Here is a 14,532-nt window from a genome sequence, read left to right as displayed (position 1 = left end):
AGATCAATCAATTTGATTTTTGTTACCATCATTTTTCTGATTCTATACATCATTTTTGTAGAACAGATGTTTTTTTCATGTCCACTTTAGATTGTGGCCAGTATCTTCACAGCCATAATCAAGAGCGGGTTTTTCACTACTCATATTTACTAAGACACATTTGCCTTTATTTATTCAAATCTATTTTGTTGCAAAATTAGATTGTGTTTTCATTTTTACAGGTGAACAAATGGAGCTGGGCAGAAACAGAACAGATTTAGCATAATTTCTGTCCTTAAAATACTGTTCAGTCATGGGATTTTTGTTTACTTTGCATTCTGCGTGTCACCCTGCATGTTCCCAGCTCCATGCAAGGAGCTCAGCACCATTTGTTCCCACACTGGGGTGGCCTACAGCTGAATATGTTCTTGAAGCACCTTGAGCCACACAGGTGCCCTGGAGGCAACCATCTCCCTGGGAAGCAGGAGAGGACACTGCTGCCTGCAAGGCTTCTGGCTGCCCTAGGTTCAGCTGCCTCAACCTCTCCCACCACCTCTGTGATGCTGTCGCACTTTTAACCCACCAACCCCTGCTCATTTGGGACCTTCACCCGGAGGATCTTTGTTCAAGTCTCTCCTCTGCCCAAGGGATATATGCATTTCAAGCGACACCAACAGAGAAGGCTGATGTGGCTGGAGGAAGAGCCTATCCGTGACTCCCACTGTGACACATGGGAGAGCAGACCCAGCCACTTGACGCTTTTGAGCCTGCCTGGTGCAGGCACTTAAGCAATAGTGAAATTTTATCATAAAACCTCAGACCACAAGTTCTGAGCAACACCACAGCTAGGTGCAGCTGATTTTGTAGACCGGACTTCAAAATGTCATACCTGCAGCCTTCTATAAATCAGGTCACAACTGCCTGGAAAGGAAGTGGTGGAAGAGGGACTCAGACCACCCTGATCAGGACCAGTGCCTTGTCGGAAAGCACAAGACCTCCCTTCCCCTCTGGTAGCAACCCTTGGCTCTCACCTGGGATTCACATGGGAGAGCCACTTTGTGAAGGGTCATTGCATAAGGACGCAGCATCAGCATGGGTTGGTTGTTAGTCTTTGGAGTAGCTGTGGGGAGTCGTACTTCAACAGACTCCTTGCATTTGTCTTGTTCTATTTAGAATAGTAGCTATGGGACTCCATCTATTTTTAAAAATATTCATTTTTCTTAAGCTGGAAAAAACACATATTGGTCAAGGACAAGTTTCCTTCATTAGTCAGAACAGGAGACCTCCTGTTCCCAGGGTTTAACTGAATATCTGAGCCAAGTGCTAAGGGTCTTTGCAGAGCAAAAGGAGTGATGTGTCATTAGAGATGAAGCAGGTTCTCAGCTGCCACAGCAGCATCCATGGCTGCTGAAATAACCCTTTGCAGAACCTTTGAGCCTCTTTCCCATCCCCCTCAGGGCACTGTGGAATGGTTTTAATTGGAAGCAGATGTGCAACGTGGTAGGTAGGAGCAGGCGTCTGCTCAATGTGAGCTCCTAGTAAATAACTCCTGTATGATCACTTTAAAAGGGAAAAATACCATGATTCAAGGGCAAGGATTTAAAATGAGACTAATACTCACTCATAGTCAGTTGACTGGTCCATTGGTCTTGCCAGTACTCCTTAGCAATTATTAGGAGTCAAGAATATTCTCTTCTCTTTCTTGCTTGATAGATTTGCAAATTGCATGGAGCATTCATCTTTAACGAATGGGTCACAGGGAGATTTCCAGGTCATCAATCCCAGTGCAAACACTTTTCCAGTAAGGTGGCCATGAAAATCATACACATGTACTGACAGGAATGACTGATCTTGGTTTAAATTGGGAAGGGACTTTTAATTCAATATTAGAAACTCAGTCTCTTCATCTTTATTTCAAAAAGAGTATTTGGGCCAAGTCTCCTGGTTTCAGGAGACTTTTCAATTTTCTCTGTCACAGTAGATCTGCCAGGCTACTGTAGTCTGGTTTTGTGGAAGGTGTTAACAGCTGCAACACACAGATCTACAGTTATCAAGATGCATGAGGTTGCTGTCCTTTTGCCCTGCACTTCATTGCAACACCCTTGCCCCCCAAAATCCCAGTAACTATACTTGGACACAAGCAAGGTAATCACTAGGCAATCTTCTGCAGCAGGGAATAATTTAAACTACAACTCTTCTGCTTCCAGATGCATAGGATAAAAGACATGAACATGCAATAGGAGACATAGGCTGAGAAGGCCTGAATGTAAAACTGCTTGTGCATTAAATCACTGGGAAAACATTTCTTCAGCCTCATTCCAGCTATTGAAAAGAGGACTTATACTTTTGTCAACATAGGATCAATTTATACTGTGTCACCATGTCCTGCTCCTTACTTGCATAATGAGCTTTTCATACCTTTTGCTTTGTTGTTCATTGAAAACTTTTGAGCAGATTTTATTCCAGTTGATATTCTGGCTGGTTCAGCATCTTCCATGAACAAGTAGTAACATGGGAGAACCCTTAGCAAGGCAGTGCTACTTAGCTAAGAGAAGTAAATAAACTTATGGATTAAAACTAGACTGATGTAAATGCTTCATTCATCTTCTAAATGCAAGAAAGGTATAGAAAATTAGAACAGAGGTTCCAATAAATGTCACTTCATAGTCATAGCAGTCAAGTCCCCATTTTAAAGGTGGGGAATGTAGCTTACAGCAGACTGCGTTTTCTAGCTGTCTCACCAAACTGCAACTCCAAAGTCAATTTGTGCCAAGAGAACCAGCTTCCCTGCTGGCTTCCTGACCACGAGAATCAGGAAGCAAAGCTGATTTGAAAAACAGAATGAAACTTGGTCCATTTTCATTGTCTAAGTGGTTTAAAGGGGAGGAAAAAAAAATGAACCCCTCCCCTAAGTAACAAATTTAGTCTAGTTATTCTATGATGTTATTAGTAAAATTGCTAAAGGCATTTCTACATAAAAATGAAAGTGCACACATGCCCAAGTATTCTCTTTTATGCTATTTTGAGGACATAATTCCCTAATGTCTTCTTTCAAAAGCCTAGTATTTTCCACTGCACTGAATAGATAGGCTCTATCTCTAGCTCGAACATCAAAAAGTAACCTTCACGATCATCAATGAAAAGTGACAACTGATTTTATTAACTGTATTCATTATAACACATAATATGACAGTGGGAATATTTTTCACTGTAAGATTTTTGAATGGAAGAAAAGTGCAGTTAGTCTGAGTTCCTTACATTCATTAGAAGCAAGACTATTGAAACCATCAACATTTACAATGACACAAGCAAACACCAGAATCAGTGCCAATAAATACACAGAGTACCAAAATAAATATTTACAGAATTAAAAATATAATAAACACTGATTAGTATATCCTTGTGAACTGCCAGGGAAGAAATACATCTATTGCTATCAGTTAGGTTGTAAATATGTTAAGAATACAGTGATTTGAAGAGACACATACTCATCAAAGTTTGTAGAGGTGGAAAGGAGTAGAGTGTGTCTAACAGTCTGTTATAAAAACACCACCCCCCGCCCCCCGCAGTGATGTGAGCTTTCAATAAGAAAAAGTTGGTGCACACAGACTCGCCAGATTATTAGCAAACCATTTAGATAAGAAGAGTGGGGAATTCTGGCTTTACTCACTCATTATCTTGAATAGGTCATATGCTACCTTACTGGAGGTGGCTGACACAAAAATACAAGGAAAAATTGTAACTAACAGTGATCTGTCAGCTATAACACGTCTTACAGAAACACCTTAAGTGACTTGTAACAGGACACATTTGTCCCTTTCAGCACGTAGGAAAAACCCCGAGAGCATCAGTTTTCAGATGCAGTGCGGAGCAGTCCCTGCTATGTTTTCCTCAGACACACCATGATATTTAAGTAGAGTTGGGCTGTGATAAAAGACTGAAGCCATGCTGTGTTTTCTGGACTTACTGAATCTGTATTTTCCACCAACCACGTTCATACCTGATCCCCCATTTCAACAGGGCCACAAGCCTCAACACTAGAGTTTTGCTGAGACAGACTGCTGACAAACATAGCAAGGAAAATTCAGATGTGGCCAAATGATGGGATCTTCACTCAATCTTAATAACACTGCTAATAGATCTACTGATTTCAGAGGGAATACTGGTGGACTGAGATCTTGTCCAGCTGTTGCAATCTGTCCCATGGCAGAGGGTTTGCTTCAATTTTACACAAAGGCAACAGCTTTAGTCTTGCTCCCTCGTGCTGCAGAAAGTTACTTGCACTCTACCTAGGACTTGGTGATGCTGCTGCACAGTGTGTCTTACACTCCCTCCCCACTTGCCCTTGGGCTGCAAGGGTGCAGCCAGTGCTCACCACCCTGCCAAGGGCTTGGGTCTTCACATTCCTCTGGCAAAATGAGAATGGAAGAGCAGCGAGATGCCATGGGTCGGTGCTGGGCTACGGGGGATTTGTGGAAGTCTCTGTGCTAAAACTTCCCTCAGAAACGAAGGTACTGAGCACTGCTCAGGTGTTGATGAGAGCTGTCACACTGTAGTACACCAGGAGGAGCACTGGCTTCAGCACACCCAGACTCAACACAGTCTGGCTCCTAACTCAGTGTAACACAGCAATCCGAGCATCAATGCAAGAAAAAAAGGAGCCAGATTTTATAGGCCAGATTTTATAGTTTAACTCTCTTTTTCCACAAGAACCAGAGGTCCATCCCTTGCCTTCATCCCACCTCCCAGTCACCCTATCAACCCTCCCACCCCAGCACATCACCACCACCCTGGCTTTTCCTGCTGCTGTCCAATCTGGCAGACACCTCCACATGGTGACACCCCACACCCCTCTGCTGGGACCACATGGCAGGGTCAAGCAGCAAATTCTGCCTGTGACTGTGCCTTGCTCCCCCAGTCCACAGGGTGCAGGTGAGTTGGGACAGATCTTCCCCTCTGCTGCCATTAACCAAGAAACATCACCAGATGTGTAGCTTTTACATTTTAAGGTCAGGCTTAATTCAAAGCAGATGCAGCAAATTTTCTTTTATGAGCACATTATGTTCAAAGCTTCCAATGCATCTGCATAAAAAGCCCATGGAAACAACCTGATACTGAAATAGCAACTGTTTTGATACAACATCATCCAAAATAACAAAAATATGTTAAAGATCTTACCATTCAGTCCCTACATACCATTCTCCCTAAAAACAGATTTAAAACATGGCCGTGTAATAATTAAAGGGAGACATCATTAGTTACCGTATCAAAAAACATGAACAACAACACAATAAGCAAGGGTTTTAGCACTCTGGAAAGGATCTGGTCCTGTTTTTGCCTTCACGAGTTAAATTAAGGAAGGCAGTGATTGTGTTAGCTGTAATTTAAACACGCTGAGCACTGGAGTTACATGCGGGAGTGGCTGCTTGTTAAGATGGAAAAACAATGGAAAGACATGTTTTGCATTCAGATCAATGAAAATACTACTACAGTAATATAAAAGACTGCACAATCACCTGAATGTTTATCTTTAAAAAAAAAAAAAAAAAAAAGGAAGACTTATTTAAGAAACACTTCCTATTTCCTTAAGATTAAGAGATTAAGGACCTTTGCCAGTTCTTAACTGGAGTCAGTGGAAGCTTTGCCACTGAAGAACTGGACCTTGGAAAGAGATTGTCATGTCGGCAAATGACAGTTTTCTAACTTTGTGGCCATTATCTGGACTAGCTTCTATAGCAGAGCATTGCTTGGATGTGATGTTGAAGTAGGCAAAGCAATCTTCTTCTTTTAACCATTGCTACAAGAAGCCTTTCAGCCTAGCAGTTTCAACTCCTTGTCCTGTGAAGTGCATAACCTTTTCCTCTCTCCACCATGGCTTTGGTTCTATTTATTTAATATGTACAGAAAGGAAAAAGAAAAGCAGTTCTTACCAAAGATAAAGAAATTCTGGGCACAGTCTCCATAACAGCTTCTGCGCTTTCCTACAAGAGTGACATGCTTCCCTGCTAAATTTGCTAAATTGTCCACAACAGGAAAAGTGGAGGGATGTATTTCACTCTATGCAAAATACCACTCAACATCTTCACCCACGTGTATGAGATCACACAGCAGATATCTCCATTTTAAATATCTTTGCTGCTTGTTCTGAAGGTGAATTAATTTTTTCAGCACCGAGAAGTAGGAGCAAAGACCTCCTGAAGAACACACTGGCAGCAGCTTCTCTGCTGGAAGGCTAGATCAAAAATCTCAGTCTCCCAAGCAACTGCAGCATGGCTGAGAGGGAATGAGAGACATAGAGAGGAAAAAAAGGGAATCCCAGGCAATAGTACTCACTGTTTTGCATGGAGAAGCTCTCTAAGACAAGAAGAGATTTAACAACCTGCTTTTGCAGGAATAAAGGCCCCCAGAACGTGGCTTGAATGGTTATAGCTCTTATTCCTTTGCGTATGACAAGTTCTTCCATTTCTCTCTACATGAAATGGACCTAGGAAACACCAAATCAATGCTGACCATTCCTAGCTGAGATGCTCACGAGGAAGACAAGATGTGAGCTAATGATAAGCTAAAAATTTCCTGTGAGTCAAATTAAAAATAAACTGTCCCCTGAACACAAACAGCAAGACAGATTCAGATACCTTCTCCTCACAGTAAATAGCACCTGGACTCAACGACAAGGGAATCCCATTCTTCCCCTCCCTCAATGCAAGGGAGGAATGAATGTTCAGCAGGAACCCATCCCCAGCCACTGAAGACAACTGACAGTGTAGTCTCAGCACTGAATCTCAGAAGAGTCAGTTGTTGTGCAATTCTGCTCAGACACATGGGGTTATGTCATCATAATGAAAACATAAACACAATAAAAGGAAAAAAAAAAAAAAAAGCCAAAATAAACAACCAAACCCTGCAGAAGCTGTCATGTGTAAACTCTATCCAGACTCGTTCCTGCAGCATCTTTGAGTCGGTGTCAATTTGTTTTTCCAAGACAGATGCCTCAGCCTTTCATATCAATAACTATGAAAATACATTTTCAGGCCACCTTGCTTAGAGTCCCCCATTGTGGCTGTTAGATAACCATCTGCCTTGTAAGTGGCTATTGTTACTGTGAACTGTCTCTTTCATACCATTATCTTGCTGAAAAGCCTTTTCTGAAAGTAGTCCATTACAGCATGGAAAATGAAACCTCCGAGCATGGCTATGTAGCAGAATCAATGGCTCCCTTTGATCTGCAGGCTCAGTCAGTACTACAAATTTAAGAAACAAGGTTTTGCTTTGCTAAGCAAAGCCTGTTAATTTGGCTCATCTGCACTTACAGCATCTTACTGAAAATGCCATCTGTTTCAGACGTTTTGAAGACTTTGGTGCAATATTCGCTTAGCTTAGATAAATAATTTAGTAAGATTCATTAAAAAATAATCAGTGAATTAATTTTCATAGTGTACATCTATGCATGTAATTTTAAAAATTCAGTCCTCTACTACCCTGAATGGCGTTGAGGATATTCACAGTGGATGAAGAAAATGCTGGTGATTGATGGAATAAGACTGAACATAGATTTTTCTTATTCTAGTCATGAAATTTCTTCTGAAATCTGCTATGTGTGTTTGAGTCCTATTACTGGCAAAACCAAAATGCATATGCACTACAGGGAAAATAAGACCCTTTCTGTCTGTTGCAGGCCACATATATAGTATAGGAAAATTAACTCCTATCATGACAAAAGTCCACATTTCATGCTACCGAAAGGAAACATTTTGTGCTGATATATAGGACAGGAATGTATACCACTGAAATCACTGTAGATAGCTATAAAATACTATGCAATATATAGAAATATCCTAAGAACATACAAAATTTACCAATAGTGACCTGAAAGTGCAAAGAGTACATATAACTAAATGCCAAGTCCTGATCTATAAAATCCTTTATGAATGACATACAAGCTGATAATTACAAAGCATCACACTACAAAATAACAAATGAAACATATGAAGAAAAGTATTCTTTAAGAAAATCAAAATGATGACAGCATTGGGAATGTTATCTTTGGGACTTAGAACACCATTTCTACCTTGATACCTAACAAAACCAAGGAAAATACATGCTTGAACAGGGTAACATAAATAAGAATGCAAACCACCACAGAATGCCTCAGGACTATTACCTCTTTACGTCTCAGCCTTTAAATCCAGCAAAGCCATTAACTGTTTGTTCTTAGGCATCTCACAGTATTTTACAGGGATCTTTCAGGAATTAAATATAGGTCTAAAGAAAGCCTTTGAACCTCCTTCCAAAGATTGTTTTAAGCATTGTGTGGAGTTATACAAATATATTTCCATGAAAATTGAAAGCCTTAGTAAATATTAAATTTTCTATTACCTTTTGAAATAAAAAACATAGATGGCTTAAAGACAAAAGTGAGTTCTATAAATACAAAGTTAATTTGAGCATTAAATTGTATTTTTACTCTCACACAACCATTACCCTGAATCAACGTCAGTATGTCGCAATGATTCAAAATACTGACGCCCTACTACAAGTTACTTTCCCATTTTCCTTTTAAGGATATGATTGTCCTTAAAATATGTACACAGCAAGCAGCCAAACGAACCGCCAAGAGATTTGCAAAATGTACTTACACTGGGTATGCAATAGAAAGCTTGAGAGGGCAACTGGGGAGCACCTGGCCTCAGCTGGCGGCACAGCCACCCTCCCACCCCATCCCCGGCTGCCAGCCCAGGGCCTCCTGCTCTGCACCGGGGATTAGCACCGAGGAGGAAGCCGCCCGCCAGCATGCAGGGGACGGAGGAAAACCGGGGCACAAAACAAAGGAGAGAGAGAAAAATGAAGGGAAGCCAAAGCATTTTAATGATGATTCGTGTTAGTCATTACGTGAGAGGGAGCTAGTCTAGTGTCACTCTATTGGTTTCTCAATACAGACATGCCACAATGCAAACAAAATGCATATGATGAATAATTTGCCACACACAAGTCCTGTAGAGATGGTAGCTAGTATCTTCTAGCGGTTTTAAAGATGCACCACTCCTACTACCTGTACTCTGTGCTTCCAGTTTTTATGGTACTACCCCAAGCTCACCACATCCTCCCTCCCTCTCAACTTCCAGTACCCTATAGAATCTCTCTGCCCAATTTGTCCTTACAACAAAACAGGGATTTATGATTTTTCTGCAGAGTTGTCATGCAAGGAAAGATGTGTCCCTTACAGTCAAACGAAAACAAAACAACAGAAAAAGGAATGTTAGGTTTAGGGCTGAGGACCGGGATAATATTCCATGTTCTGTACATTCATCCTTTTGAGGGTATATCAGATTTAACTTTCTAAAATGTACAGGCAGGGTCAGGCCGAATGCAAATCCCTTTCTTAGGCAAAGGAAATCACTGACAGCGTGTTTGTAGACAGACCTACAGCACATCCCCTCAGCCTGTGCGTGGGAGCGCACACGCATGGCTCTGTTCACATTTGAGTGCAAGTGTGCATGGGTGTGTGCCTTTGCCCAGGTGCACGTACCCTAGGAGGAGGTGCGTTCCGACTACACATGCATATGTACAACACGTCTCTGTGAGTAGGCATGTAGAAAACCACACACATACACATTAGAAAGAAAACATATAAAATAATCTTCTTTGAAGTGTATTAAGGTTCTTACTCAAACCATGAAAACAAGGACTGATCAGGAACACTAACACTTTCTCCCTATTCACTGGGGCATTGCAGTTTGGTATTAAATCCTGCAGTAATTTCAGAACTAGATGTCAATTTTACCCTTGAGACTATAATGTCATTTCCCCAGTGAACCACACATATACATATATACAATTCTTATTATGGTATTTCCTGGCTTTTTATGGTTTATCTATAACCTTAATATCCTTCAAATGTATATTCTGTATATTTATTTTCCTTTTTTTCTTTCAATTTAAGAGACAATAAAACCAACTACTATGTAAGATCAGACCCATTAGCTTCCATGATGTGAATTTAGGATTCTCTGCATAATATAGACATGTATATTTTTAAAATGTATATTATTTTTCAGATACACTGGAGCATATATTTTATATTAACTGTGGTCTGATGATTAAATACTCATATCAAAATATTTTGTAAATACATAACATTTACCTTTAGACTTCAGTAATTTTTGGAGCTTTTTCAGTGTATCATAAAAATATGTCCTCAGGCACATTAAAACCCTATTAAATTTCTTTGAAATGTTGTCAATGCCCATGTACAGTAGCCACTATTGAAAAATGTTCTGGCCATTAATACATTTCTCATAAGATCCAAGCTCATCAGACCATTTTATGTACCACTAACTTACCATATTTCTTTTTCTCTCTTAAAAGTAAAATTATTCTGACGTTATTAAGAATGAAAATAAAAAGCAACGAGAACCCAAACTTTTTTTAAATAGTCAAAAACTAATTTTATATATTTTAAAAAATAATAATTAAAAAACACATTTCTTTCCTGGGTTCCTTCTCTGTAAGGTTTAAGCCCAGAGCAACTTTGTCTAAACCCCTGAAAATAGAGGTTTGCAGTGGCAATGCTGTCAGAACCTCAGCCTGACCCACAGAATGCGCCACTGGAATAAAATCAGCACTTCAGACTTACTTATCTGGGGATGCATGAGCCCATACAAAACAGAGTTTTGCTCTAATTTAAGGTACTTACACAAAGTTCTACCATTTTAGAACTGTAAAATTATCTACCTATAAAAACTAACTCTTGCTTAAACTCTAGATAATACAGATGGTGATTTTCTTCTTTTTATAAAAAATCTGTAGCATTGAGTAAATCTGCTAAAATATGTATATATTTACACATGGCAAGCAAGTTACTGTATAAATGTGAACAGTGTGTATATATTGGCATTTAGTAAAATGTTTCCCTGAACCTGATTGTATGTGTTATTGGACAAGTATTGATGTAAACATCTGAACCTACTTCAGGTGTCTCCTTTATCCATTTACATTAGACCAGATTAAAACCAACCAGACAGACAGACAAACAAAAGTATGTTTTCCTGTTAGACAAGTCCACCTAACTCCTTAGTTAGCTACTGCACACAAGTCAATCAAGTCTGCTGCTGAGCAGTGCTCTTGTTCCTACAGCAGGTAAAATACCTGTTAGGTTGGTTGTTTTTTGCTTGGCATTTTTTCCAACATCTTGTAGAGCAAACACCATTTTTGGAGCCAGGCACCCACCCTCCACTCCTCCCCCAGAAATGATTAAAAGAGAAGTGTATTGGAGAACCTCTCGTGTTGCTCCTTTTGTAACTCTGTTCCCTTGAAGAACTCATGGCACTGCTTTGCATGAGGAAGGATGCTCATTTAGGTTCATAATCCAAGTCCTGCTTCCAAAAAGGCATGTAAAAATGAACCTCCCCAGTGTTTAGTGCTGCAGAAAAATGATACAAATGTAAAAAAAAAGTGCTCGAAAATAAGTCAACTTTTTATATTCAGCCATACAGTCTAGTAAGAAGGGATTCAGAAGTGCAGGCCCATGGAGTACAGTGATGTAAGCCTTTTAGGTGCCTTTCTTCAGGTGATGCAAAACTAGTTCATTGGTCTCCTACACAGACTTTCACACATTGACCTTGCTGTTTGTATCCCCCTCTTACTCAGCTACTTTTTGGCACTGTCCTGGTACGCGGCAGCTTTCACCGTTGTGCCTGCTAAGCCCCTGTTACTGACCCGACGTACCAGTACTTTAGAGACAGGGATTTTTGTTCGGTGCATCTCGCTTTTGGCCAGGTGATGGTGTGCGATGTGATGGCTGTTACTGGCGTCTGCTCCATGACTGGCAGCATGCGACGAAAGGTGTTTAATGCTGATGGGTATCTTGGAGTCCTTCACTGAGCTTGAGGGTGTTCTCAGTGAGCATGTGGTCGTTATTGGAGACACGGGCTTGGCGCGTGGCACGCAGGTGACCTCTTCATCCGCAGGCCCCGCTGGTGGGTTCTCATCTGGCTCTGCGTAGAGGTCGTAGAGAGCATCCCCGCTGTAGCTGTCCCTGGGAATGGTCTCCTTCTGGATGCTTGTGGAACTATCTTCCTCAGGACCAGGGGTGGTAGAATCCCAATAGCCCTCGTCACTGTTCGGGATGCCTTCGTGCTGCTCCTTCTCTCTGCCCTTCTGCTCCTCTTTGTGGTTGAGGTGAATGGGGATCTGGTGGAGGCCACCACGTTTCAACACCACCTTGTTCTGGGCCCCCTCGGTACCTCGGTTCTCCTTCAACCCCTCGGGCTTCTTTGTCCCTCCTCCACCTCCTCCTCCTTCTGTCTGGGTCTCCTCTGTCTGCGACAGCATATCCCAGAACTCCTGCAGGTAGGTGTCATCCACCTGGTCCGGGCTGGCCATCTCCTCCCCGCCTCCCTGGTAGGCCACCATGGTGGGGTGCTTCTTGGAGGCACCCAGCTTGCCGGCCCCGGGGGTGCTCTTCTCGCAGCCGCCACTCCCGCCGCCCACATCCTCCTCATGGTCCGCAATAATATCTCCGCAGCCTGTAAGAGAGTCAAAGCTTTTCAGTGAAGTCACGTCAGCAAACATCAAACAAATACGATCAATCGATTGCTCTGAGGGTGGATCAACAGAGGAAGGGTCAGGGGCGGCTGCCGTCTCTTGGCCGCTATCACAGTGAGGTTCAACAGGGGGGATAGTCGTTATTGGAATGTCACCTGTTATGGCCGCATCCTTCGCAGTCCCAACCTCTCCGGCGCCCGGCTCCGGTCGCTGGCGGCAGAGCTCCTCGGGTCGCCGTCCAGCCGCGGCGGGGTCCTCCCGGGGCGGGGGGCTGCTGGCCCGCGGCTCCCCGCCGCCCGCTTCGGGCTCCCCGGGCGAGGCGAGCGCCTCGCCGCCGCGCTTCTCCCGCGGCGGTTCCAGCCCCGCGCTGTCTCCTGCGCTGCTCGGAGTTTCAGACAAAGGTTTCGGCGTCTCCTCTTTGATGCACTCCAGGCTGGCAGTCAAGGACCCCGGCATAATAAGGCCGGCCTGGATCTCCGAGGCTTCCCCCCTCTCCTCCTTGCCATTTTTGTCCTTTTTGTGCCACCGCATGCTGCTGAAGATCCCTTTCAGCCCCTTCTTTTGTCTGCCGCCAGCCCGCTGCTCCGCGCTCTCCGCCCTGCCGTTCTCCGCCCTGCCGTTCTTCCTCAGCAGGGAGAAGAAGCTGTGCGACTTGGCCACCGAGCTGCCGGGGGAGACGCCGAGGCTGCCGGCCGGCCGGCCCTGCGCCTCCTTGCTCTGCGGGTCACCGCCGCCCGGTTCCTCCTTCTTGCTGCTCTCCAGCACGGCGTCGGCCAAGCCGTCGTGCGTCCGGCTCCGCACCATCCCCGCTTTGCTGGCGCCTTTCCCCTCCCCGCCTTTGCTCCTCACCCCGAAGATGCTCGGCATGGTGCCCCCGGATTTCCTCCTCTTGAACAGTTTGAAGGCGGTTTTGTTAATCCTCCCCGACGGCTGCTCGGCGGCCGGAGGCTCGGCACAGTCGCAGTGCGAGTCCATGTCTGCCGCTGCCGCCGCCGCCGCTGCCGCCGCCGCGGCCTCCCCTCCGCCGCCGCCCCGGTGCCCGGTGCGGTCCCTCACTGACAGCCCCGCCGCCGCCGCCGCCGCCGCCCGTCCGTCTCCATGGCAACCCGGAGGGGGGCGGAGGGGGGGGGGCGATAAGCCGCTTTTCCTCCGCCGCGGGCCTGCGCCAGGCCGCCGTCGCCCACTCTGAATCAACCTGAGCCGCCGCAGCTCCGCCGGCAGCGCCCCTGCCTCCACCCCTCCCCAAAAGGGCTTACATAACTTAACTTAACCCTTTCCTCCTGCCGCCGCGCAGGGCCCTGCCCGCCGGGGGAGGCCCCCCCCGCCGGGGGGGCGAGGGCGAGGCCGCCCCGCCGCCCGCCGAGCGGCTCCGCGGGGCCCGGCGGTGGTGGCCGCGGGCGAGCCCGTGCTGCTCGCCCGTTTGCCGCCCAGCCCGGGGCCCCGCCGCTGGCTCGCAGCACCTCTGCTCCCCCCTCTCCCGCGCAAAGCCAGGCGCTCGGGTGCCCCGGGAGGGCGTCGCGGCTCCGCAGACGTGCAGCCGGGCAGGCAGAGCTCAGCTTTTATTCACGAGAGCGTTCTGCACCGCCGCTGGGTCCTCCCGGCCCAGGCACGCAGCCTGGGGACCGCGGGCGGTGCGTGCCTGGAGCCGTGCGATGGGGAATGCGGCGCCGAGAGACAGCGGGGGGCGGGGGGAACGCACATCTGCAGGTGACAATGCACCACACGGCAGGGACAGACGGGGGGAAACATGGGACACCCAGGCCGAACCCGGGAGGTCCGTACCCCCAGGGGCAGAGGCAAATGATCCCAATATCTCTCCCCTCGGCCCTTCGCTCCCTCTCCCACCTCATCAGGACGACTCGCACCGTCCCCGTGTCCCTGCTTCTCCCCGGTGCCTGAGGCCACGTGTCCCCCCTGACGAGGATCAGAGGGGAGCAGTGGCAGGAGCCGAGGCAAAGCCCAGCCCTCACTCTGCTCACCTGCCCTGCCATGGAGGGGGAGCACGACGGC

At 45.4% G+C, this 14,532-nt stretch overlaps 1 protein-coding gene across 3 annotated transcripts in view; it reads right to left on the bottom strand.

The window, feature by feature from the left end:
* LOC141939720 (APC membrane recruitment protein 2) overlaps positions 1–13,777 on the bottom strand; it is an 80,665-nt gene extending 66,888 nt beyond the window's left edge. The window contains exons 1-2 of one of the 3 annotated variants that reach the window (XM_074860015.1): positions 12,678–13,691; positions 10,937–12,503 (exon numbers count right to left, since the gene is read on the bottom strand). In XM_074860015.1, the coding sequence (XP_074716116.1) occupies positions 11,626–12,503; positions 12,678–13,497 (1,698 nt within the window). In that variant the 5' untranslated portion in view covers positions 13,498–13,691 and the 3' untranslated portion in view covers positions 10,937–11,625. Of the gene's footprint in view, positions 1–10,936 lie in introns of those variants that run through there. The other 2 variants (XR_012627705.1, XM_074860016.1) reach the window with 2 other exon arrangements.
* Between the last annotated feature and the right edge of the window lie 755 nt (positions 13,778–14,532).

This window comes from Strix uralensis, chromosome 2 (assembly GCF_047716275.1).
Source record: "Strix uralensis isolate ZFMK-TIS-50842 chromosome 2, bStrUra1, whole genome shotgun sequence".
Lineage (NCBI taxonomy): Eukaryota > Metazoa > Chordata > Aves > Strigiformes > Strigidae > Strix > Strix uralensis.
Note: the sequence above shows the minus strand (reverse complement) of the source record. Positions and strands in the feature narration are given on the sequence as shown.